Genomic DNA, 26,314 nt, shown 5'->3' with positions numbered 1-26,314 from the left:
TTATTAAGTTACAGTTCCAAATGAAACATTTCTGCATTTGATTCAAGCATGGACCAGAATTTCTTTTAACAGTCGAGTTTTTGAAAAATTCTGACCCTGGCATGAACCAATAGATCTTCCCCTCTAATCTTGTTCATGGTTTCTAGAGTAGTTATTTTCATAACCTCTAATAATTTCTTTATTTACTTGCAATTTCCATATGTCAGGTTCTAATGCTAGAAATGTATCCTCATTTCATTTGGCTCTCCATAAGTCAAGAGCCAGATTATCAAGGAATAGCAGGAATCACTCAGACTCTATTAGTTTGCACATGACAGAAGTTAGGGCCATTGGCCTGTCAGAATTCTACATTTCAATTTGAAAATATGTTTAACATTCAGAGAAAATATTGTTTTATTTTAGATAATTAATTCACTTTTCATAAACTTGAAAAAATACCATCATATATCATTTTCATACTCTACAACAAACTTTCTCACAGTAATACAATTATAAGTTAGATAAACTGTAACTGATGGTCTGGAATTTACCAGCATTGATGAAAGTGTTATTCTTTAAAATAAAACATATCCCTGTTACCCAGTAAAGACTTCTGATGTATTGTATTTAAATACAGCCTGGCAGTAGGAAGAATATGTATACATACTGTATGTATTTTATACAAATATGTATGTTTGTGTGTGTCCGTATGTAGTGTAGACATGTTCCCTTTAAGAATCCTTTACAACATGTCCACGGATCAGTCATATGTCCATTTATCACATCTGTGCCTACCCTCCTGTTTGATATCAATCAATCTTCTCAGGTGGGACAACTTCCAGTAGCAGCTGAAGGTGCATTGTAAGTGGCCCTGTAAAAGTTACCGGTTAAAGTTTAGAAATGTAGTGCTACATATAGGAAAAAATCAAAAGTCTTTTAAGAGCAATAAAATCCTACCAATTAAATACTCAGAGCAGTTTCCAGATCAGTTATTGAGCCATTTCTTGACTAAAAGGTTCTGGTAATGGTGATTATCCACCAAAAACACTGTATTCTATCATTCACTGGGCTTAATCTTAATTCTCCCTTAAAAAATAACATCTCCAGTCTCTACTTACTCATGATGAGACGGGTCCAGTTGAATTTGTAGTAAATGAAGGGTACATATAAGAGAAGACCGCTCACAATGAACAATGTGCAGTACAAGTACTCCAACTCAGGCTTCTCTATGATAGGAGCAAGAACCAGGTAACAGGACACAATCACCACTACAATAGGGATGATTATAGGAACCTTTGAGAAACAAAAGCAAAAAAAGCTCAGTTTTTTTCTTTTCTGATTTATCTGTCACATTCTGTAATAACAACATACATATAAAGACAATACAAATACAGATAACATTTGAAATCCAGAAGGATTCTACTTTTGCTATAGTTAGGCAGGGATTTAACAATACATCAAACAGCTCTGATGGGCATTTTTTGAATCCATCCCGATAATGATGTGTCATCATAACTAATGTGCTCTAACCTTCACAGGCCTGTGCAGCTCCTTTCTAGTGAATCGCATAACAATCAGTGCGAGGCATGTGAGCCCATAAAAAGCCCACTGAGCAAAACTGAAGTAATTGATGAGAGTGTTTACGTCTGCTGGAATGATGTAGATGATTGACAGGATGCCCTGCAAGTCAGATACAAGACCAAATATTTTATAACACAAATACTTTATTGTTATAGTGCTGTAGTTAAAAAAATAACGAGTTTACTGATCAACAGAAGAAAACAAAGTGCTGTTATTGCCAGCCAAAGCAGAAATGCTTTATTACAGCTCTTATAACAGGAGTCATATCTGATGTTAGATGGCAAAAATAGAGTTTAAGTCTTGAGGATGTAACATAACATGAGACTTACGTTAAATATAAGAGCTGGCGCGGGTGTGTAACGTTTCACACTGATGTACGACAAGATCCTAACCATGTGACCTTCCCGTCCTGCCACATATGTCAATCTAACAAATGGACAAAAACACTCCAGACAGTAACATTCAGACCCAGAATTTTTTTTCAGCATACACTGAACACAGAGTGCACATGTCTATACAAATGTTCCTTACCTGCCTGAGGTGAAACAGCTCCCATTGGCTGCACCAAAAGTGGAAAAGACCACAAATAAAGGTACAATCCATGAAAATGGGTACAGCACTCTATCACCAAAAGTCTGTGGAGTACCCAATGATAAAGTTTTAAATTAGCAAGGAAAAATAAAGTTATTAATCGACAACTCAAAAACTGCAAATCCAGACTATGAGTTTATTTTTCGGACAATACACACTCACCACAGCAACGGCAGAAGACTGTAGAAGTTCAACTGGTGTCATAACACTGAAATATGCAATGTTGACAAGTACATAGCACACAGTAACCAGGGGAATTCCAATAATGATTGCCAGGGGAAGGTTTCTGTTTCAATAAAGAGATTCTTTAAATAACAACGATAGACACTGATTGCTAATACTGAATGTTTGACTGACCAGCGCAGCATTTCCCAAAAGCATCGTAAGCCTAAGTAGAATGTAAAAATTATTGTTTTTTTACGATCTACTTAGGCTTATGATGCTTTCAGGAAACAAGGCCCAAATTTAATGGGGTAAACTTTAAGCACATGCAATTATCTTTTTACATAACAGATGTTCCATATTTTAGCAAACCAGACTATGTTTCACTGTGAAGTCTTACCTGTAGGGATTTTTCAGCTCTTCTGTTATGAAGTTGAGCTGATTCCTTTGAAAAAAGAAAAGAGGGTCTAAAAGCTTCTTTTAGTCATGTTACTCATTCTAACTTTGAAATTGTATATGTATCCATTGCAGCTGTCTTCTAATCTATGACAGACATCTCTCATAATGATACATTTGTGGACTGAGAACATAATTATGTTGGGGTGATAAAATAAAATCTTATTGTAGGTTTGAAAAGCCCAGAATGCCTCTAACGTACTAAAAGTTCCTGCTTATCAGATGTTGCTTTAACAGAGAAATCATTCAATTCTGTGAATGATTCTCAGAATGGAACTTCCAAGGGCAATCATGCTAAAACCACACTGGATTTTAAGGTTCTTAAGAAAATTTGCATTCTTTATATATGTTATGAATTTCAAAAAGATGTACACTGCTGCTTAGCATTAGGCTCATTTGCCATATTAAGCAATATTATATGAGTTGTCAGTATTTTACCAGCCATCATAAGCCCAGAGACCGTTGTAAAAAGCAAGGCCAATTGCTCCAAATGATGTAGTTCCACCTGTAAATGGGTCTCTAAGGTTCTGAGTATTCCCTAAAAACAATCATAACATAATAAAATGGCATATTATATTGATCTTTCATTAAATATTGACAGACCTCACTTTATCTAAACACATCTAATCTCCATCAGATCTCTGAAGTCTTTCACTACACAATAAAACATCATGTTTTTATCTTTTATTCAAAAGAATCTGGATGATATCATAATGTAACATCTATATCGGTCTCTTTTATTAAATAATAAAATAGTGGTGACATTTGTAATATTATATAATAAAGGAGTCAATAAAAAACATATTTCAGATCTGGCAAAAACAGATTTGATTGTTCTCAGTGTGGATAGAATACCTTGAGCCAGCAGAACAATGCCTGAAACCACTAAGACGATGATTATCAAGAGTTTAGTTGCTGTGAAGAAGTTTTGCACTCTATAGGCCAGCTTCACGCTCAAACAGTTCACAAGTGTAATTATTACTGATGAAGAGAACAGAGAGAGAGTTAAGACAACAGCTTAGACACTGCTGTAAATACAACATCATTTTAAAGGAATAGTACACCCAAAATTATTTAAAACTATTTTGTTATAATATACTCACCCTGATGTCGTTCCAAACCTGTATGACTTATCTTTCTCACAATTAAATTTACACAGCGAAATTCTGTGGCCGAAAAAGACGTGGACGCACGTTGAACACATGTGAAACCAGCACCAAACCTATTTGCCAAGCAGCTTCTTTTTAATGCTGCACTTTATACACTGTAAAGTAAAAAGACACTTGCCGCTAAAAATTATACCCTTGTCCATTGTGAATATTCAGTGTATCTGTGTACGAAGCATTGCCCACACAGAGGTCACTGCCAAACCAAGCAGCTTCCTATTGGTCAATGTGACGAATTCACCTGTTGTAGCTCACCAAACTTGAATTCCATGCGAAATCCGCAAAGGGAAATTCTTCACCACAGGAAGTCCTTCGTGCAAAATTGGCGATTGCATGGATTCCCACTGAGATAACTGAATTTTGCCAGCGGAATTTCACCATGTGAAGTTAAATGTGACCGCACACATTTTTTTATGAATATTCTGGTCTGTCTGTTAAATACAACGGCAGTTGATAATGACTCACTTGAAAGCAGGGATAATATCATTAATGCAAACTAAAAGAAAAATGAATTCCGTTTAGCAAAATAAAATTAGATACAAATATCTTTAGTTTTATATTTAGTTTTCATTAAATTTTTCCACCCACAATTATGTGAATATCAAGGTGCAATATTAACTCATATGCAGGTTTAAATGGTCAGATCTAGCACCAGAACAATAGGTGTTCAACACCATGTGTACTCGTCTTCAAAACGTGCAAGTTGTGTTTACCGGGGTATACTGTTTTGGTGATGGCAGTTGGCAGAAAGCAAACGAGTGCTGTGTGGGAGTACTTTTATTATAAAATAAAATCACCAAAATAAATTAAAAATACATAAAAATAAAAAAACATTCTCAAAAGTGCAAGTAGAGATTGAGGACCATCATTGGTAATTTTTGTCTTGTTTTAAATTGATTATTTTAAATGTTATTTTACTTAGTTGGCAGTAAATGGAAGTGCAACGTAGTGCAGCGTAGTTCTAGCGGGAAGACTAGCAGCTGTACATCATCACTTCATTAGCGGGGCAATTCCTAGCCAATCGCACGTAAGCATTACTTTATAAGCCTGCTCACAATCTATCACATTGCTGTTTCAGTGCACTAAAACACAGGCAACCTCCGCCACCCCACCACCACCAGCTGAGCCCTGTCCCGCACGGGGGTAGGCTCTTCGCCCCTGCCTCCTATCTCTGGCAGGATATGACGGTTCCGGGCACAACTCCCTCGGACCGCCGGACGGGGCCTACGCCAAAGAGAGAGACATTACTTTGTTTTACATTTATCAAATAAATGGCATCTTAAACTTCACTCAAGCCTGCGTGTCTTCCCGATAGAATTGAAAATACATTTATCTCAGTAGTGAAGTGAGCATGTTGCATTGCTTCTGTATACAATAAATAATATTATGGTTAAGTCTGTATATTTGCATAATTATTACACTACCTCTGTTAAAGAAATGAATTATTTAGGTAAGTTGAACAGTACCATCAGAACTTGGGTGCCATAAAATAATTGTTTCATTTTCTCTCAGTCAGCTGAAGTACTTCATACATTAGTCAGTCCCTAAAACTAAAATGACTAAAACTAAAACAAAAATAAACAATAACTAAATAGAAAAATTTGTATTTAATAAAAACAAATAAAAAACTAAAATTACTAAAACTGAAATTCAAATGAAAATGTAAAATAATATAAAAATATAACCTAAAAATACTATAATTACACTGCTTCAAAGCTTACAAAAGCACCCATAAAAGAAGTCCATGTGGCTCATGTGTTACAAGTCCAAATCCCAAGACTCTGAAGGCAAACAATAGGTTTTTACAGAAACAAACTATGAACTAATTTTATGATAGATTTGGGTGATTTTTTTAAAACTTTGAAGTGAGTCACTATCAACAACGAAACGTCTAGGTTACGTATGTAACCCCCGTTCCCCGATGGAGGGAACGAGACGTTGTGTCAGAGAAGCGACACTAGGGGTCTCTCTTGAGCGCCGATATTCACCTCTGAACTATGAAAAAAGGCCAATGAGAGTTGGCAAACAGTATTTGCATGTCCCGCCCCCCGGACATACGGGTATTTAAGCGGCGCAAATACGGGAGTTCAATCAGGATTTTTGAATGAACCGGAAGGAGCCGGAAATGGTCCGGCCACAACAGTGGCTCGGCTCAGCGACGTGGCAGGGGAGACACAACGTCTCGTTCGCTCCATCGGGGAACGGGGGTTACATACGTAACCTAGACGTTCCTCTTCTGTCGCTCTCTCCACGTTGTGTCAGAGAAGCGACATTAGGGGTCCACTTATAAAAGTGCCATGCGCTGAGCCGTGTACGTAAACTGCTGATACTATGTGGAAAAGTTGGTGCGGTGGTGGATCCAGCCTCATAGAGGGGGGAACATACAGCACGGCAACCGAGACAGCCGTGACTGCCTAAGGGAAACACGGGAGTCCGCTCGCCAGAGGGGACAGAACCGTGGTGTTACACACAGGGGGAGTCCGAAGGAGGCCTTACCTGTGGAGCACCTATACCAGTACAGGGTAGCTTGTGGTACCTGCAGTGGCTTGGGTCGGCGGGTTCCTCCGCTGAACTGCGACCCACGAGGGCTAGGGAGGAATCAACCAGTGTCCCAAACCTGGGATCTCCTGGGAATGAAGGCGCACTGTTTCCCCTGGTTAGGGGGAAAGGTGCTAGGTGCAAGCGATTCACCCGGTCAGATCGTGGGCGTGCTACCGAGTTCCATGGGCTCGGTACCTGAGAAAACACGGGATGATACTGACTCAACTCGGAGATTGTAGAATCTCGCAAAAGTGTTAGGTGTTGCCCATCCCGCTGCTCTACAAATGTCTGCTAGGGCAGTGCCCCTAGCCAGTGCCCATGAGGACGCAACACTCCTGGTGGAGTGGGCTCGGACCCGCAAGGGGGGGGCACGGCCTGGGTGTGATAAGCCAGGGAAATGGTGTCGACAACCCAGTGGGCGAGTCTCTGCTTGGAGACAGCGTTCCCTTTCTGCTGTCCCCCAAAGCAGACGAAGAGCTGCTCAGAGCGTCTGGTGCTCTGTGTGCGGTCCAGATAAATCCGTAAAGCACGTACTGGACACAGCAGTGAAAGGGCTGGATATGCCTCCTCCCGGGGGAGCGCTTGCAGATTCACCACCTGATCCCTGAAGGGTGTGGTAGGAACCTTGGGCACATAGCCCGGTCGCGGTCTTAGGATCACGAAAGTGTCTGCCGGACCGAACTCCAGGCAAGCGTCGCTAACAGAGAACGCATGCAGGTCCCCGACCCTCTTGATGGAAGCGAGCGCGATCAGCAGGGCGGTCTTGAGAGAGAGGGCCCTGAGTCCAACTGAGTCAAGCGGCTCGAAGGGGGGGTCTCTGGAGTCCCGTAAGGACGACCGAGAGATCCCAGGAGGGGAACAGGTTAGGCTGGGAGGGAGTTATCCTCCAGGCACCTTTTAGGAACCTGACGATTAAGTCGTGCTTACCAAGAGACTTGCCATCTACCGTGTCATGGTGGGCCACGATAGTGGCGACATACACCTTGAGGGTGGAGGGGGACAGCCTCCTCTCCAACCTCTCCTGAAGAAACACGAGCACTGACCTAACTGCGCACTTCTGCGGGTCTCTGGCTCGGGAAGAACACCAGTCCGTGAACAGACGCTAATTTAGAGCGTAAAGATGCCTGGTAGAGGGGGCTCTGGCTTGATTGATTGTATCTATGACGGTCGATGGTAGGCCGGCTAGATCTTCCGCATCCCGTCCAAGGGCCAGACGTGGAGGTTCCAGAGGTCTGGGTGCGGGTGCCAGAGCGTGCCCCGTCCCTGAGAAAGAAGGTCCTTCCTCAGGGGAATTCACCAGGGAGAGGCTGTCGTGAGGAGCGTGAGGTCCGAAAACCAAGTCCGGGTGGGCCAGTAAGGGGCTACGAGAATGACTTGCTCCTCGTCCACCCTGACCTTGCATAGCACCTGTGCAAGAAGGCTCACTGGGGGAAATGTGTACTTGCGCAGCCCCGCAGGCAAGCTGTGTGCCGACGCGTCTGCCCTGAGGGGAGCCTCTGTCCGGGCATACCAGAGCGGGCAGTGGGAGGTTTCTTGGGAGGCAAACAGGTCTACCTGAGCCTTGCCGAACCGGTCCCAAATCAGCTGGACCGACTGGGGTGGAGCCTCCACTCTCCGCCAGGCAAGCTTTGTCTTGACAGCGCGTCCGCTATCACATTGAGGTTGCCGGGGATGTGAGTGGCGCGCAGTGACTTGAGTCGCTGCTGACTCCAAAGGAGGAGACGACGGGCGAGCTGTGACGTGGAGGGAGGTACTCCGCCTTGGCGGTTTATGTAGGCTACGACCGTGGTGCTGTCTGTCCTGACTAGGACGTGTTTGTTCCGAATTAACGGGAGAAACTTCTGCAGGGCCAGAAAAACAGCCAGCAGCTCTAGGTTGCACATGGCGCCCCAACCCAATTTGGAGGCGTCGGTTGTGACCAGAACGCGTCGGGACATCTGCTGCAAGGGTACTCCTGCCCTTAGAAAGCAGAGGTCTGTCCAGGGTTTGAAGGTTTGGCGGCAGGCGGAAGTAACTTTTACGTTGTGCATGCCGCGGCGCCATGCTTGTAGGAAGTGAGGCATTTCAGCACTGACTGAGCACGCTCGTTGGAGAGACGTGCTGTCATTGAGACTGAGTCTAACTCCAGACCGAGAAAAGAGATGCTCTGGACCGGGGAGAGCTTGCTCTTTTCCCAGTTGACCTGAAGCCCGAAACGTCTGAGGTGGCTGAGCACCTGGTCTCTGTGTGCGCATAGTAACTCTTGGGAGTGGGCCAGTATGAGCCTGTCGTCGAGGTAATTGAGTATGCGTATGCCGGCTTCTCGGAGCGGGGCAAGAGCTGCCTCTGTGACTTTCGTGAAGATGCGAGGGGACAGAGACAGGCCGAAGGGGAGGACTTTGTACTGATACGCCTGGCCGTCGAACGCGAACCGTAGGAAGGGTCGATGTCAAGGGCGAATTGAGACGTGGAAGTACGCGTCCTTCAGGTCTACCGCTGCGAACCAATCTAGATGCCGGATGCCAGATAGAATTTAATTCTGGGTGAGCATTTTGAACGGGAGTTTGGACAAGGTCCGATTGAAAACTCGCAGGTCCAAGATCGGTCGTAAGCCGCCGCCTTTCTTGGGTACAACAAAGTAAGGGCTGTAGAAACCCTTCTTCGTTTCGGTTGGAAGGACAGGCTCTATCGCGTCCTTTAATAGAAGGGAGGCGATTTCTTCATGTTGGCCGTGTACTGCGGAAAAATGTACGCCCACGAAGGGGGGGTGGAGACTTGGAAAACTGAATTGCGTAACCGAGTCGAATGGTCCGGTGCAGCCAGCGTGACGGGTTGGGCAGTGAAAGCCATGCCTCTAAGCTCCGTGCTAGGGGCACCAAGGGGACGAGTTTTTTGGACGTACCCGGCGGGGCTTCGCAGCGGTGCGGAACAGGTAACGCGGTGTCGGGAGGCAACGTGGCGTCCCGAGGCTCTGGTGCTGAGAATAAACTCAAAGCACTTACCTTGCTCCGCGCACCCGGTAGGGGGTGGGTTCGTGACTGAGGAGGAGGTCTGATGCTGGCGTCCTCTGGACCCGTCTGAACCGGCCGGCCGGGGAACAGTCGTGAGGCTGAAGGCGGGGACACCGCGTCCATGGAGCCGGGACTGTTGAGGCCTGAAAGCAGAGTGCCGTGAGAACGGCATTTGCGGCCCATGTGCCCCAGAGACAAAGGAAATAGCTCTTTTATTGAGAATTTGGGTACTGCAGCCCCCTTTAAGGGGTGCAGCAAATGAAAAAACAAAGGATTCTCCTCCCGGCCCTCCACCGGGGGATGGAGCGGTCTTAAAACCTCCGGAGCTAACGTCTTGGACTCTGGGTGCGTTGTCTCAGGAGCGCCTGGGAGACTTCCGGGTCCTCAAGTGGGTCCGTGAGACAGGGGGCGTGCACTTCCCGTGGTTTGCTCGACGCTGGGGCTGAGAGCTGGGCCTGGGTTGAGGCGGAGCAGGAGCTTGTCTTCTGGCCGCGGGAGGACGCCCTCGGCGAGCAGACGGGGCATGGGCCGTGGCGGCAGGCTTGTGGTGAGGCATGATGTGAGAGATGGCCTCCGTCTGCTTCTTTACCGTGGAGAACTGCTGGGCAAAGTCCTCGACGGTGTCGCCGAAGAGGCCGAACTGGGAGACAGGGGCGTTGAGGAAGCGAGTCTTGTCGGCTTCATGCATCTCGACCATGTTCAGCCACAGTTGACGTTCCTGGACCACTAGCGTGGCCATCGCCTGCCCGAGCGCTTGTGCTGTGATCTTCGTCGCTCTCAGGGCGAGGTCGGTCGCTGAGCACAGTTCCTGCAGCGTCTCGGCATCAGGGCCACCCCCATGCATGTTGCATAATGCCTTGGCTTGGTGGACCTGCAGGAGAGCCATGGCATGCAGGGCGGAAGCGGCGCGTCCGGTGGCGCTGTAGGCCTTCGCTGTCAGCGAGGAGGTTGCTCTACAAGTCCGGGAAGGGAGTACGGGGCGACCTCACCAGGTGGTAGGGGTTCCAGGGCATAGATGTATCGCAACCGCCCTATCCACCTGGGGAATCGACGCGTACCCGTGGTGCGCTCTGCCGTCGAGGGTGGCGAGGGCGGACGAGCCTGTGGCGGTGTGACGAGTGGAGAGGGGTGCTCTCCACAAAGACGTCAGCTCGTCATGCACCTCCGGGAAAAACAGAACCGGGGGGGCGAGGCTGTGAGCGGCGCCCAGACCCCACGCTGTTGGCTGCCCGGGAAAGCATGTCGGTCATCTGTGCGTCAGCCTCAGCCTGGGCGTGCAGGCCCGAAAGCGGCAGCCCAGGGGAGTCCTCAGCATCAGATACCACGCCCTCATCTGCTTCCATCGCAAGAGGGTCGGCAGACTGGCTGTGGGTGCGGGTGGTCCGAGGGGGCATACCCGGCGGAGCTGCACCCGCTGCCATCCCCAAATCGCGTGGGAAGGAGGAGCAACACGGGGGGCGGCTGGAGTGGCTTGCTCACGGTTGTAAGCAAGCCGTGACCGCAACGTTGTCATGGTCATGTTCTCGCAGTGAGAACATGAACCATCCACAAATGCAGCCTCTGTGTTATCGCTACCCAGACACACGAGACAATGCCTGTGGCCGTCTGAAGCGGAGAGCACTCTACCGCATCCAGAAACAACACAGGGGCAGAAAGGCATCTTTATAAAGACGCGTCCTTAAAAGGACGTTCAACGCCGCTGTGTTTTGCTCTTTTAGAGGAAAGTACTCTTTTAAATAAAATCACTCTTTTATGAAAAATGACTCGTGAGAGTTCTTTTATGATCTGCACTGTCAAAGCGCCCAGGGGCAGGAATGCACAGCCGTGCAAACAGGAGAAAGCCGCTGTTGTGCGCCGTGGAATCCAACAGCATGCAGCAGAGGGATGACAGGAACTCGGTGTGTGATATGCAGCAATCGCAGACACGACCATCGGCTCCGAAGAAATTTTCTGAATGAACTCCCGTATTTGCGCCGCTTAAATACCCGTATGTCCGGGGGCGGGACATGCAAATACTGGGTGCCAACTCTCATTGGCCTTTTTTCATAGTTCAGAGGTGAATATCGGCACTCAAGAGAGACCCCTAGTGTCGCTTCTCTGACGCAACGTGGAGAGAGCGACAGGAGGAGAACATTGTGTTAAATAGATAGACCGTGATATTCATGAAAATTATTCCTTTTGTGTTTCACATAAGAAAGAAAGGAGTTCGAATGGCGTAAGAGTGAGCAAATTATGACAGAATTTAATTTTTTGAGAGAACTGTTCCCTATATCTATATGTAATATAGACAGACTTGTGCATACAGATACAAGCTGCAGCCAGGCATTTGGTGATAACTTGAGGAGGGGTACATCCTGGGTAAAATGGTGTGGAGGCGTACTCTGCACAGCTCAGGGCAATGATGGCAAACGACGAAGGCTTTAGCACGATAACTGTGGTCCAGGAGTATAGGTATGCAAGCAATGGTCCAAAACCCTCCATCAGATATGGATACTCTCCACCAGACCTAGTGATCATTGTGCCTAGTTCAGCATAGCAGAGGGCCCCTGCAAATACACACATACATGCACATACATACATTCTGTTTCGCTGTGTTCATGATGAGGTCAACAAGTACATTACCAAAATGTCTTCTGCAGGCAGAGTCAGTATTAAACCAAAGAGGATTTCTCTGTACGCTGTAGCCTATAATCTCAGCATTAAGTGCTGGATAAAAAAATGACTTTTTTTATATTTGTAACACATGATGCAGTAAAACAACTGCTGCAACTGGAGCAAAAGAAAATCTAGTGAATGTTAATAAAGAAGCAACCTTAGTAGATTCATAAGATGTTACATTGTATTATTACCTACTTCATGGCGAGATTATAGAATTACAAAAACAAAACAAATTATGATGCATGGGCTTACACTTTACCAGTTATCTTTATGTTTTGAAGGTTTATCAAGCTTTTCTAGGTTTTTGTGCAACCCAATAGATAACAGGTACTGACCCAGTGTAGCCAGCATTCCACAGGCAGCCCAAACACACAAACATGGACCTACTGCTCCTGTTCCCTCTAGAACCGCTTTGGGAGAAATGAAGATCCCTGAGCCGATCATTGTTCCCACAATCAGACTGATGCCACTTATGAGACCCACCTGAGACATATATAAAGAGTTCATTCAGAATGCAAGTGTGCTAATTTGATAATAAAACCATCTAAACGTATTACAAAACCACTTTAACATAAGGAGGATGACTTGTAGTATTTGTCATTTATAAGACCTGATTGTTTTGTCTAAATATAATGGACTACATTAACAACAACTGAGAATTATCAGGAAATCTTTTAAAGCTTTTCATATCACCATGGCCTTGCCTATGCAGTATAACATGTTTAGAGGAGACAGGGGCTAAAGCAACACGATTCTAGAACATTTATCAAAACTTGATTTCATTGTGTTCTATCCATTTAAATTTGATAAGTAGAAGTTTACTTAATCCATTTGAGTTGGGACTACATGAATGCAGTTTGTGGAGTTAATGTAGCATTGATGAAACTGGGCAGGGGGTTTTCATTTTCCAGCATGCTTTGGGACTCGATAAGTAAATATTCAAATATCATTTTATTTTATGTGTTTTTGTGGAAAATGAATAAAAAGGGTAGTGGTTTTTCAATGGCTGATGCCGAAACCGATATCTAGAGAGCAGGAAGGCACAAGGCCAATATAAATGCAGACAAACATAATACAATTAAACAACAGCAAATCAGATATACACAAAATTTCTAAAGTGAAACAAACTCTTATTTTATGCAATATTTACTCAAATTTCAATAATATAATTTTTGTTTAATCGGCCTATCACTAATAAAGTGGGATAGTTGTTAGTGTTTAATGTTTTGCTCTGTTGAGATTTAGAAAAGTTTCTGTTATGTTGGAGTTTTAGGGGTTACATTTTGGTGAAGATTGGAGCTTGAACTAATGATTAGGACAGGTAGACCTCACACATGAAATAGACTCTAAAGCAGTGGCAGGCCATACATTTAAAGTCTAGGCCTTCAGTGTTATTCATGCCATTTCACAATGTATAAGACACACTATCCCTTTGGGCATCATACATTATATCACAGCTAACTAATAATACCAATTGACATTTTAAAAACACGTCCACACATGAAAGCCAAACTTGAAACGGCACTTCATTCTCAAGCAAGCCTAATTTTAACTGTGAAATTAACTTCTCCCAAACAGACATTTAAAAATCATGATATTTCACATTAATCTACAAAGGAGGTCTATAATACCTGGAAAATCTAAGACTATTTGCGATTGAAATGTTGCTTGCAATACATTTCATTTCGTCAGGATACACAGTTATGCTGCGTACCATTCAAGTTGGATGTGGAATAATTATATTTGATATCTCTGACAATAAATACATTCCATTCCCTGATATTCGGAAGATGATGTTTAAGTAAACAAAACTTTTATTGATATTACTCAAAGTGAATGTTTATCGCTTTGTATATTTGTATATGTGGACATGTTTGTGTGACATCATGCCCCTGCATCTCCATGAAAGTTGTAGTTCTGACTTCAAGATACATTCCATTGCACTTTTCCTTGTAGGAAATTGTAAAATCCGACTTTCCGAGTTGAACGGAACGCAGCACTTTTTAAAACTTGATCCGACACTGAATGCTCAAGCAGCCTAATTTACACTTAGAAAACTCCTGATGTTGCTATAACAAAGCAAAAAGCACTTACCAATTTACTTGAAGTGAAAATCAGTCCTTTCCTGTTTAATAAATTAATCAATCACACGGTCATGTAGAACATCTCCTGTTTTTAAATCCATAAGGATCTCTTTCTCTACGGCAATACCAGCCGTCATGACAGCCGACTCATCAGCAAGCTCTTTCCACACTTGAATTACGTACATCACTTAAAGTGTGATTGCGTCACTCAAGGTCAGCTAGAAGGGCTTGACCGGGACATATCCTAAAGATCACACCCACCAAGAACAAATAAATCAATCTGATTGGCTGATGAATCTGACAATCTGACTTTAGTTGCTCATTCATTTGCACTGTTGAGGGATTCTGTAGAAATTCTGAAGGCACGAGGGGGTGGAGCTCAGACTCACGCGCTGCTTCAGGCATGTGATTTGTGAAACAGTTGTTACACTTCGCTTGTAAGCATCAAGGAATAAATTCTGACTGGATAAACTTAAAATGTTTCTCTCTGTTTGTAGATTAAGAGTGGAAAGCGATTAAAAATGCATAAAGGTGATTGAGAATGAAAGGATGAAAAATATTTATTTATTTGGATGTTAGGCCTACAGAGAAGGCTTTGCTGGCCCTGAGAAATCGCCACTGCTCTAAAGAAAGTTGAGCTACCATAGCATAGTTTACTAAACTACATTCTATAGTGCTTCCAACCAGCATGTTTTTAGCTTGCAAACAATCACTTTCATTATTTAGAAATAAAAGTGATTTATTTGAGTTACACTGACATTTTTTTGGCAATTTTTCAATCAATTTTGTTGAGTTTACGCAATTCAACTAGATTCTGCATAGTAATTCTAAGTGAAGAAAACGTCTCGGGTTACATGTGTAACCCTTGTTCCCTGAAAAAAGCGGAACGAGATGCTGCGCTGCTAAGCGCTACGGGGGAACAACTCTAGCTGTGAACCGAGCTGAAATAGTGTGTGTAACACGTCAATGAACATTGACTGGAATTTATAGCCTCGGTTGATGTAATCATTAGAGGCACCTGTGGCCAGGCTATAAATGGATACGTCACCAGGTGTCGTCAAATACTTCTTTTTGAAGAGCAGTCCTGGGACGTCCCAGTGCGGCAAAGCAGCGCAGCATCTCGTTCCGCTTTTTTCAGGGAACAAGGGTTAAACATGTAACCCGAGACGTTCCCTTTACGAAAAGCTTCACTTTGATGCTGCGCTGCTAAGTGCTACGGGGAACGCAATACCCACGCCGCCACACTTGGGGCTGTCCGGACCCCTACGGTTGTGCAGTGTACTCACAAAAACGCGAGAGGTCTCAGACATGAGCTTGAGATGTCGACTCAAGGGCATAAGAGCCCGGAGTAGCAAAGCATCTAACCCATCAAGTTCGATGAATGTGTGAAGAGAACCCGATCGCAACACAAACTTGTCATAAAAACTGATGAATGTGAGCGGAAAGGACCAGCCTGCCGCATCACAAACTTGTTCAGGCATGAGCTGAGATGTCGACTCAAGGGCATAAGAGCCCGGAGTAGCAAAGCATCTAACCCATAAAGTTTGATGAATGTGTGAAGAGAACCCTATCGCAACACAAACTTGTCATAAAAACTGCTGAATGTGAGTGGAGAGGACCAGCCTGCCGCATCACAAACTTGTTCAGGCATGAGCTGAGATGTCGACTCAAGGGCATAAGAGCCCGGAGTGCAGAACATCCAAACTAGAAAAATCCAATGAATGTGTGCGGAGAGGACAACCTGCCGCATCACAAACTTGTTTAGGCATGTGCTGAGATGTCGACTCAAGGATATAAGAGTCCGGAGTAGCAAAGCATCTAGCCCATAAAGTTCGATGAATGTGTGCGAAGAGAACCCTATCGCAACACAAACTAGTCATAAAAACTGATGAATGTGAGCGGAGAGGACCAGCCTGCCGCATCACAAACTTGTCCAGACATGAGTTTGAGATGTCGACTCAAGCCGTGGCAAACCGCAGTGGCCACATAGAACCTGGCAGTGGCGAGGCAAGTGCCCGCTGACAGTTCTTTCTACAGAAAATCCAGAACTGAAGCAAACTGGCAGTTAGCTGGTTCTGTAATAAGAACTTTAGTAGATGGAAACGCATGCAGGTGCATTTGTGCTATGAATGCGTTACTACGATCAGCCCCTCCATGGGGTTGCTGGGTGACTCGGGGAGAAGTAGAGGAGACATTGCGCTATCAACAGAGGCGAAGAGGTCCTCTTCTGCCCTGTAAAATCTACCCAGATCAGTTCCAAGTGGAGGGAGCCCTAGCACTTGAAATGGTCTCGGTAACCTCAAGAGAAAACCCTGTGAACCTCATTCGGTACCCTTAGGGGCCAGACATGAAAGATTTCACAATTCGGGCCAAGGATGAGAAGGTCCTCCCTGTTCGGAATCGCCCAAGGCGAGCCGTCGAGGAGAGGAATTAACTCTGAGAAACATATCCTGTTCGGCCAGCGCAGCGCCATTAATAGGAGGCAAGACCCTTGCTGGTGAACACTGCCAAGACTCCCGGGAGCAGAGAAACCGGGGAAACGCATACAGACGCATTCTGGGTCATGTATGTGTCTTAACGTTCAGACCCAAGGGGGCTGGGTGATTTCAGGGAGAAGTAGAGGAGACATTGCGCTATTCATAGAGGCGAAGAGGTCCTCTTCTGCCCTAAGATCTCACCCAAACTTGTTCCAAGTGGAAAAAGCTCGGCATTTAAAAAGGTCTCGATAACCTCAGGAGAGAGCCCTGTGTCCCTCAGTTGGTACCCTTAGGGGCCAAACATGAAAGATTCTACAGCTCGGGGCAGGGATGAAATATTGCCCTGTGCCTGAGAAAGAAGATCCTTCCTCTTCGGAATCACCCAAGGCGAGCCGTCGAGGGAAGAGATTAGCTCCGAGAACCAAGCACTGTTCGGCCAGCGCGGTGCTATCAGTAAGAGGCAAAAACCCTTGCTGGCGAACTCTGGGCAACTGCTACCTTTGGGTGGAGTTCTTAACTCCCCCGTTGGTATTTTCTGTCTGGACCGTAAATCTGCTCCCATATACAGGCATCCAGGGATATAACTGACCTGAGTGACAGGAGCTTGCCCTGGGCCCTAAGGAGAACCCAACGTGTCAGAAATACAGCTGACAAGAACGTGGGTCTCCTTGATGATTTATTTAAGAGGCTACCGCTGTATTGTCCACCTGCAACAAGACATGGCAGCCTCAGGAGGAGGTATTTCAGGGCCAGAAATACAGCCATCAACCCGAAACAGTGACTGTGACAACCGAGCTGACGACCCTCCTATCCCCTTAAGCTGGACGACCACTTAAGGCCGCTACCCCACCCATCAGGGAGGCGTCTGTCGTTAGCAGCCTGCGACAACAAGACGCACCTAGAGTAGGGACCCAAGGCAGAAAACCGGGGTCTGAACCACATAGAAAGGGAACGAAGCCTGAGGCGCGTAACCCTATTTAGCCCAGGGGTTTTGGCCCTTGGAAGAAATCCCCTGGCTTTTGGCCACAACAAAAAAAGGTCTCATGAGCAGAAGGTCCAGAGGGATCACCGTGGACGCGTTCGCCCTGAGACCTGGAAATCGTTGATACTGATAACAGTGCAACCTTGACCTAGCCTGACTTTGCTCAGGGTGATCTGAATGGACTCAATACTAGCGGGAGACAGTTGTGCCCGCATCGTGATTGAACTCCATATGATGCCCCGATAGACAGTGTTCTGACTGGGAGAGAGGACGCTTTTCTTGGCGTTGAGCCTCAACCCCAGAGAAACAGATGAGCTAAGACGATGTCCCTGTGCTGAACTGCCAGTTCCTGGAACTGCGCTAGGATCAGCCAGTCATCTAAGTAATTCAGAATGCAGATGCCCCGGAGTCGCAAGGAGCCAGCGCTACATCATGCATTGTGAATGTGCAAGTAAAAAGGGCTAGGCTGAGTGAAAGAACCTGACCCTGGAAGACTTTGCCCCCGGAAGTGAACCTCAGGAACTTTCCATGTTGTGGCAGAACTTCTAAATGAAGTATAGAAGTGCGTCATAAGATCGATGGTGACCAGCCAAACGAGTTGTAGGGCTTGAGACACGACCGTCTTGACAGGCATCATCTTGGACTTGAACACCCATGGGTAGTTCAAGCTTTAAGATCTAAGCCAGACGCCACCCCTCACCCTCCATGGGAAACGGGAAGTATTTAGTGTAATAACCTAACTCTCTCTCTGGAAGGGGAACACATACCATGGCCCCTTTAACCAGGAGATTGAGTTTTTGTTTTTACAAAAAAGAAATCCGGTTTACGGTAGTGAGAACACGCCGTTGAAACACGGAAAAGCGGCGAGTGAATTAAATCCTGATGCCCTTATAAGACCCACAGAAAAGAATATATCCGGCAGAAGTTTCCACGCTGCCAGGATCTCTGAGATGGGTATTATATTTGAACACTTCCTGTTGAGGAGTTGTCGGGTGTTTCGCGTCCTGAATAAAATGCAGGAACAGCGAAAACACCCAATATTGAAGGAAGCCTCTGCAACCCGAAACACCAAGAGGTGGCGGGAATGGAAGGGCTTCGAGGGGGTACCGGGAGGGGTGAAGTGAAGCACGCGCCCCATCCCGAGGGGAGCTACCTCCTAATCTAGGCGCAAGACCGTCAGGGTTTTCTCTTACTAGAAATGATAGCCCTGAGGTCTTGCTTCGGGGGCTGGCGAGGGAGGCGAGACTGTCCCCAATCCCTGGGAGGAGGAGCACGACTCGCCACGCTTTGCTTTTGAGCCTCCGTTCAGACAGGACTGAGGCGGGTCTGAGGCTTGCTCGTCAAGCGCAGAACCCACACTCAGGTTGTCCGGGAGGTCATTCTGGTACGCCTGTAAAACAGCATGGTGTGCAGAGCAGCACCAGCCTGACCTGCTGCTTGATAAGCCCTTCCCACTAAAGTGGAGGTTGTCCTACAAGGCTTTGAGGGAGAGAGGGCTTCTAAGTGACGATGCCGAGCATGGCGAGAGATAGCCCATAAGCGTCTCTTCGACCGGCGGCATCACTGAATACCCCGTGCCTCAGCACCCACGATGGTCGAATATAATGACGTCGAGGGTATGTGAACACGGGAAGAAAATATATATATTATATATATATATATATATATATATATATTATTTATTTTTTTTTTTTTTAGGGGTTCCTCCATGAGCGAAAAAGCTCTTCATGGAGGTTATCAAAGAAGGAAGGGACTCATGAGGCGTTCCTTTCTTAGACTGGAAGATAAAATCTATCCCCTAATTTGGAGGGTTTGGTGTCTCTTTTCGCGTGGCCAGTCCAATCTGGCAACCGCTGAGTAACAACATCGAGCAATTCCTCCGTAGATTTTTTTATCGCGGACGGAAAGCTCGGAGGCGGGAAGAGAATCGCGATCCTCCTCATGATCCGAAAAAGCGTCGGAACGCGCTTCGAGATCATGTGAAGGACCAGCTGGGTTTGGGGAGAGAGTGAGAGAAAGGGATCAACCCGTCTCTTGCTCCTCAGCCAAATCCATGCAAGAGCCCCACGAACGATCTTTATTTTTTATTTTTTTATTTTTTATTTTTTCGTGAGTGCTGACTCCTGGAAGCAAGCGAGGCCAGCACGAAGCACTCTGCCTGTTAAAGCAAATCGCAGTGCTCGCACCCGCCCTGCTGCAACGCGAGAGCAGCATGCTCTTACCCCCAAACAAACAGAGCAAAAACTGATGTGTGTCCTCTTCAGCTATAGAGCAAGAAGAGGGGAACACGCACTGTTTGCGGCTTTCAGTCATTCTCTCTTTTTTCTTTCTTTTTTTTTAGAAATATATATATATATATATATATATATATATATATATATATATATATATATATATATAGATAATATTTTCTAAACAGAAGAGAGAAGAAAAAAGAGAAAAAAGAGAACAAGGTTCACTGCACACTGCCTAACTGATTCTAACTCCTAACAGAGGAAAGAAAGTTTTGACAGGGTTTGTGAAACACACAGAAACAGAATCGCTCTGAAAAAAGAGTTTCTGACGACACCTGGTGACGTATCCATTTATAGCCTGGCCACAGGTGCATCTAATGATTACATCAACAGAGGCTATAAATTCCGGTCAATGTTCATTGACGTGTTACACACACTATTTCAGCTCGGTTCACAGCTAGAGTTGTTCCCCCGTTGCGCTTAGCAGCGCAGCATCAAAGTGAAGCTTTTTGTAAAGGGAACTAATTTCAAACATGTGAAACCACTGTCCATGATTGAATTAAGATCAGCCAAAGAGCTATTTTTTTAGTGTACATGTACCTTAAGTGACAAATTGCCCTCCAAAATTGTTTCAGACAACAAATATTGTAATTGATAAATTACATCAATTTATGACATTTAAAACACATGAAAACCTGCCCGAATAAAAATGTGACAATATGCCCTGATTTTCATGAAAAAAAAAAAACATTTGTACTAAGAACACATTTAAACATTTTAATATAGTTGACCCTCACCTTAATTTATGCCAGCGTGGTTTGATTATGTTCATTTGTTTATCCAAGAACTATTACAAAAATATGATGATAGTGAAAATTTACTTTGGAGGGTAGAAATCATACAAAACTATTTGAACTAGGTGTTTGAAACCAACATAAAAAACCACTTTTGGAGAAAACACACATTTGAGAAATCATAGTGATGGTGACGGGCACTACCAGGAAACCCATACTTAAACCTTTCACACACTCATGCACTGTGACTGAAAGGAAACCAGTGATCATGAAAAATTCTTTACATTCCTAAGTGTAGCCCTGTCATATGAAATGAGGTCATCATACTCACATTCTGTTGGAGAGCTGCTGCTTTTGGTTGATCATGCTTTTTGACTTCAATGGCCCTTGAGACACCATTATGAGTGTTCGTCTTTTTCTGCTCTTGACCCATCGTCCATAGGATCCCCAGTCCTGTCTTATCTCTGTGCTGCCAGACTGAATAAAGACAGAAAAAAAGCTGAGTTTATTAAGTTTGGTGCTGATCCAGCAAACACTAAGAGCAATTAGAAATGAAGAAAAACATTTATTGTTAGTGTGTGTTTTACTTAAGATTACTTCAAACACAGTCAACCTGAAAGCCATGTTAATGGTTTAAGACATTAAAATGGTTAAAGTGTTGTTAATGCAGGTGTCCATGTGTCAAGGTTAACATGGTTCAAACATGGACTATGTAGAGGAATAAAGGTGGATTCATTCTTGAAGAACCAGATGTGGATTTCTGGTCCTCCATTTCTTGTTCGACCAAAAGAAGAGTGGCCAATGGATCCAACTGGTGTAGACTTAATATCGCATCATGACCCAGAGATCAAAGGAAGTTTTCTGGTAAATGTTGTAAATGTTAAAGAAGAGTCAGATTCTATATCACGCTTCATAAACTGCTACTCCTCATGGATTAGACTAAAAAGGGCTGTAGCTTGGATCCTTCATCTAAAAAGGACTCTTTTGGATTTCAGCAAGGAAAGGAAACGACTGAAGACAGTTCTTGTCTGTTCTGGTATGGATCACGGTCAGCAAAATAAAATTGTTGACAAAGAAATGCAGAAGATTAGATCTACTGCAGCTAAGAAGTTGCTTTCTTTGGAGGAACTGGAAAGAGCTGAAATGGAAATCATCCGTCTTTGTCAAAGGAAGAGGTTTCCTGAGGAACTGGCTAGTCTAAAAAGGGATGGAATTGTCAAGCGAAATATTCCTATTTGTAGCATCAATCCAGTGCTTCACTCGGATATCATCAGATTTGGGGGATGACTCAACAAAGCGATTATATTTACATTTATGCATTTGGCAGACACTTTTATCCAAAGTGACTTAGAGAGCCCTCATTACAGGGACAATCCCCCTAGAGCAACCTGGAGTTAATGCCTTGCTCAAGGACACAATGGTGGTTGCTGTGGGGATCGAACCAGCGACGTCTGATTACCAGTTATGTGGTTTAGACCACTACACCACCAACACCCATGCTTGAAGAGTCAAAACACCCAATCATCCCAGCCAAAGAACTTCACATTTCAGAGTTGATTTTATGTCAAATTCATTATGAAGTTGGACACTGGACAAAATTATGTGTTGGCTCATCTGCAACAGCGATATTGGATCCCTGGTGCTATTTCAGCCATAAGAAGAATTCTGTCTAATTGTGTTGTCTGCAGGCGGTTCCACGGAACTACAGATCATCTATGGATCCCAATGATTTAGAAGCTCTTACGCCCAATCATATTCTCCTTCTAAAATCAAAGCCTTCTTTACCACCTGGACTGTTTAAGAAGGAGGATTTGTATGCTCGTAGAAGATGGCGTCAAGTCCAATACATGGCAAACCTATTTTGGAAAAGATGGGTCAGTGTATATCTACCATAACTACAAGAACGGCAAAAGTGGTTGATAAAGACACACAACTTTCAGTTGGGAGATGTTGTGCTTGTAGTGGACGATAATGCACCTAGAAGTTCATGGATTATGGGCAAGATTATTCACACAATAAAGGATAAAAAAGGATTAACACGTCAAGTTAAAATCAAGACCATGAGTACCTGCTTGACCAGGCCAATTACCAATATTTGTCGTCTTCTTGAAGCTGAGGAACCTAAAGACTGACTGACTGTGACTTATAAGAGCTCTCAATTGAATTTTGACGTATTGACTTAAATAACAGGATTAACTTTTAATGACAGCTGCAATGGTTGAACTATTTTCCTTTTGGATACATTTTGAACTTTATGTATATACACTGGGCATTTTCTCACACACAAGCACACATGCATTTTGGGTGTGAGAGCAATGTGTGGGATTGTGTACTGATTTATTGTGCTGTGTGTGTGTGTGTGTGTGTGTGTGTGTGTGTGTGTGTGTGTGTGTGTGTGTGTGTGTGTGTGTGTTAATATTTAAATTTTTTTATTTTGTTGGTGATTATTACAGGTTTCATATGTAATAACCAAGGGCTGGAATGTAGGAGCAGGACATGTTTGTCTATAATTTTGTATTTTGGTTGTTCACTTCCTGGAAGTTGGCTTGTCACATGGGTACAGGTGGGTATTTAAGTGGCTATATTTCCTGTTTGTAGCATGTTGGATAGGGGTGAGTAGCTGGGAATGCTCACTTTTTGTTGACCATTTCTATGTGGTTTGTATGACTGAATTTATCATCATCTGTTGTTATTTGTTTTGGATTACTTAAAATATCTCTTAATAAATCACCATGATTTAACGCATCAGGAGTCACAGGATTCTTTTTTCCCACTACTTTTTTCCCACTATAGTCTCTCAGTGGCTATAGGTTGCGGCTATAGAATCTCTGGCAGATCCGTTTACTCATACAACATAACATCTGCTCCTCATCCAGATCAATTGATCAGATCAATTTGTCTCCTAGCAAATACTGTAAAAAACAACTTCAAATAACCAAATAGTTAAAGGTTCAGAACAGAACAACTGTCAAGATGCACTCACTAGGCACACAAAATTGAATAGATATTCAGTCAAATTTAAAGGAAAGTGAATGAAAGAATAATATAAATAATAAAAAAAAATGCTTTAAACATATATATTTTAATTCATTTAAATTTTATTTAAACTGTTGTGAACTCAGTTTTAAAATATTTAAAACATAATTGAATGAGTATACATTTCATAATCTGTACAGCTAATAATGAATATTATCTCCTCAGCAGCTGATTTCCACAAATGGCTACTGATGATAAACCTACTGGAAAATAAACAGCAACCATAACTTAAATGAGTTGAAATTTGGAGCTACTGTAGATACGTCAATGTTGCAATTATGTGAAAGGCCCATTATGTACCCAATAAATGCTTTCACAGAAAATTAAATGTGGTGGACATGACACTGAGAAGACAAGGTGAGTTTCTAAATAAATTCCTTAAATATTAAATTACATAAAATTTTAATTTAATAAAAATTCCTTACTAAAAATGCTTACTTTCGGAAATTAAAGATTGTAGATCTTTGTGCTTTTATGCTTTTTATTTTTAGGGTTATTTTTTGTCAGCAAAATGAATGTCCACCTTGTGTGACGCAAATCTGTTTGTACAAAATGTGTATTTTTTAAAATACATTTTACCATCCTAAACATTTTGTTATTGTTATTAATAAGGATAATTTGCTGTGAAGGAAATCGAGAAGACATCACTGGAGTAAATGGTCAGAATATGGCAAGTTTTTGCTAAACAAAATTTGAAACCTTCAAAAAAAGCTAAATAACTGTCACTCTTAATCCATTAAAAATGGCTTTATTATAACGTGGCTAATACAAAAAAACCCAACAACAACAAAAACTCCCTTATGCATTTCAGCATGGGTCTTCTTCACAATCACTCTTCACACAGGTGAGAGAATAATAACATTCTTCTAGTAAGTCACATGATCAACTTGTTAACCCTAGAGTTCAACATTCGCCATTACTACTCGTTTCCATATTCAAAAAAGAATTTCACAGATAACGAGTTTAATAAACGAACAACTGCAAATCTGGAAGGGGGGAAATATAATTAATGTAAACAATATAACTCTGAATATCAAAATATCAAAGTAAATTCATAGAAAAGGACTAAAACTAAATCCTCATTCAACCCAGGATATTTCATAGCATTTCAAGTTTTTATTCTCTTCTGCCTTTCCTAATTGAAATAAGTATATGGTCAATTCCTTGTATTCTAAGAGTCGAAGGATTACAGTTGTGCATAGATTTAAACTGTTTAGCCATAGGATACTCTTCATTATTCCTTCTAATGGCATATTTATGCTCAGCAAGAGGGTTTTGCTATTGTCTTTTTGTTTTACCAACATACATTGTGGACATGCAAATCTATAGATAACACAATGAATAAAGTGTTTTATGTACAAACCTAAGTTTTTCCTTGCACTACATTCTCAAAGTGATTTGATTGATAGCATGTACATCCATTAGATTTAGTCCCTAACCAATTGTTTACACGATTAGGTAGAAGGTAAATATACACTAATCTGTCACCTAAAGTAGTACGTTTCTTAAAACCTATCTATGGATGGTCTGGGAATGTCTCTCTTTCAAAATTTTTTTAAATACAAATCATTAGTGTATAATGCCTCATCAGATAATCTGTTGAAATTTCTGCAACTGTGCTATATTGTGTTACAAAATACACTTTAGATGTTTCAGCTCTAGTTTTTCTTTTCAGCAATTTTGTCCTTTTCATGTCTTTCACTTGTGCTTTAGCATTTTGTAGAGTTTCAAACTTAGATCCTCTACATAAAAAGCATTTCTCTAACTCTCTTCAAAGTCTTGCTCATTATTACAGATCCTACAAAGTCAATGAAATTGTTAAAAATTGTATATTTAATACCAAGTTAAATTTAAGTTAAATTTGAAAAATGTTTCTTTTAACTTAATAAGTAATTTCAAGGCTACTGCAGGGCTGGTTATAGCACCAATTATAATAACATACAGTTTACTTTATTCAAATATATACATTTTTATAATTTGTCAACAACACATTCACAGATTAAATAAACATGTATACTTCAGTTAGGATTAGGTGTATAACTCTTTATGATACAGTACAGCTCTGTTCTTCTAGTTTCTTCTTTTGTCATTACACTGAGACAATCAACGAGACTATGAGACTACTACTTCACTACAAACTGAGAAAACCTTTGTTACAAGTTTTGCTTTAAGCATTATACTAAAACTAATGTTAAATGCTTTTACAGGTGCAGTTAGCACGACAAACTACAGGTTAACTCCAGGTTAATCTTTCTTTCTGTCCCACTAGTTCCAATGTCACATGAGAATTATGTTTAACAGAAACATTAAAGACAAACCTGTAAGGCAATCAGATGTTCCAGCAGGTATCCCAAGTTTTGATTAATTTCCAAATTCATCTGTTTAATAACCAACAAAAGTGGGTATGGACCTCACTGTTCAGTCATTCTTCTGCTTGACTGTGATTGAAGCAAACATGTGATAAGGAGGAGGAGAAGGCCTGGGATTGGCTAGAGGTGTGCGGGCTCTAACTAACACAATTACCCCTTTGAAAGAGACACTCGATATGGTTTGGTTGGAAAGAGACAGAAACAGAGTGAGTGT

At 43.1% G+C, this 26,314-nt stretch overlaps 1 protein-coding gene across 1 annotated transcript; it reads right to left on the bottom strand.

Moving 5' to 3' along the window:
• Positions 1–26,081, bottom strand: slc7a9 (solute carrier family 7 member 9). Its single transcript, XM_052149678.1, has 13 exons — positions 26,050–26,081; positions 21,027–21,172; positions 12,460–12,607; positions 11,770–12,012; positions 3,625–3,750; positions 3,208–3,307; positions 2,714–2,758; positions 2,314–2,437; positions 2,092–2,195; positions 1,890–1,986; positions 1,510–1,659; positions 1,098–1,272; positions 1–850 (listed from the first exon to the last, which is right to left on the bottom strand). The coding sequence occupies exons 2-13, from the start codon at positions 21,126–21,128 to the stop codon at positions 789–791; spliced, it is 1,476 nt and encodes a 491-aa protein (XP_052005638.1). The 5' UTR covers positions 21,129–21,172; positions 26,050–26,081; the 3' UTR covers positions 1–788.
• Between the last annotated feature and the right edge of the window lie 233 nt (positions 26,082–26,314).

The sequence above is a fragment of the Xyrauchen texanus genome, chromosome 2 (assembly GCF_025860055.1).
Source record: "Xyrauchen texanus isolate HMW12.3.18 chromosome 2, RBS_HiC_50CHRs, whole genome shotgun sequence".
Taxonomy (NCBI): Eukaryota; Metazoa; Chordata; class Actinopteri; order Cypriniformes; family Catostomidae; genus Xyrauchen; species Xyrauchen texanus.
The sequence above is the reverse complement of the archived record's forward strand: the minus strand, read 5'-3'. Positions and strand labels throughout refer to the sequence as shown.

Bases quoted from the DNA above. Each gene is read 5' to 3' on its own strand.
- slc7a9 (XM_052149678.1), bottom strand. From the start codon at position 21,128: ATGGGTCAAGAGCAGAAAAAGACGAACACTCATAATGGTGTCTCAAGG. The intron at 3,308-3,624 runs GTATTCTATCCA...GATTGTTTTTAG, and splicing joins CATTGTTCTGCTGGCTCAAG to GGAATACTCAGAACCTTAGA. The intron at 1,660-1,889 runs GTAAGTCTCATG...TCTGACTTGCAG, and splicing joins CGCCAGCTCTTATATTTAAC to GGCATCCTGTCAATCATCTA.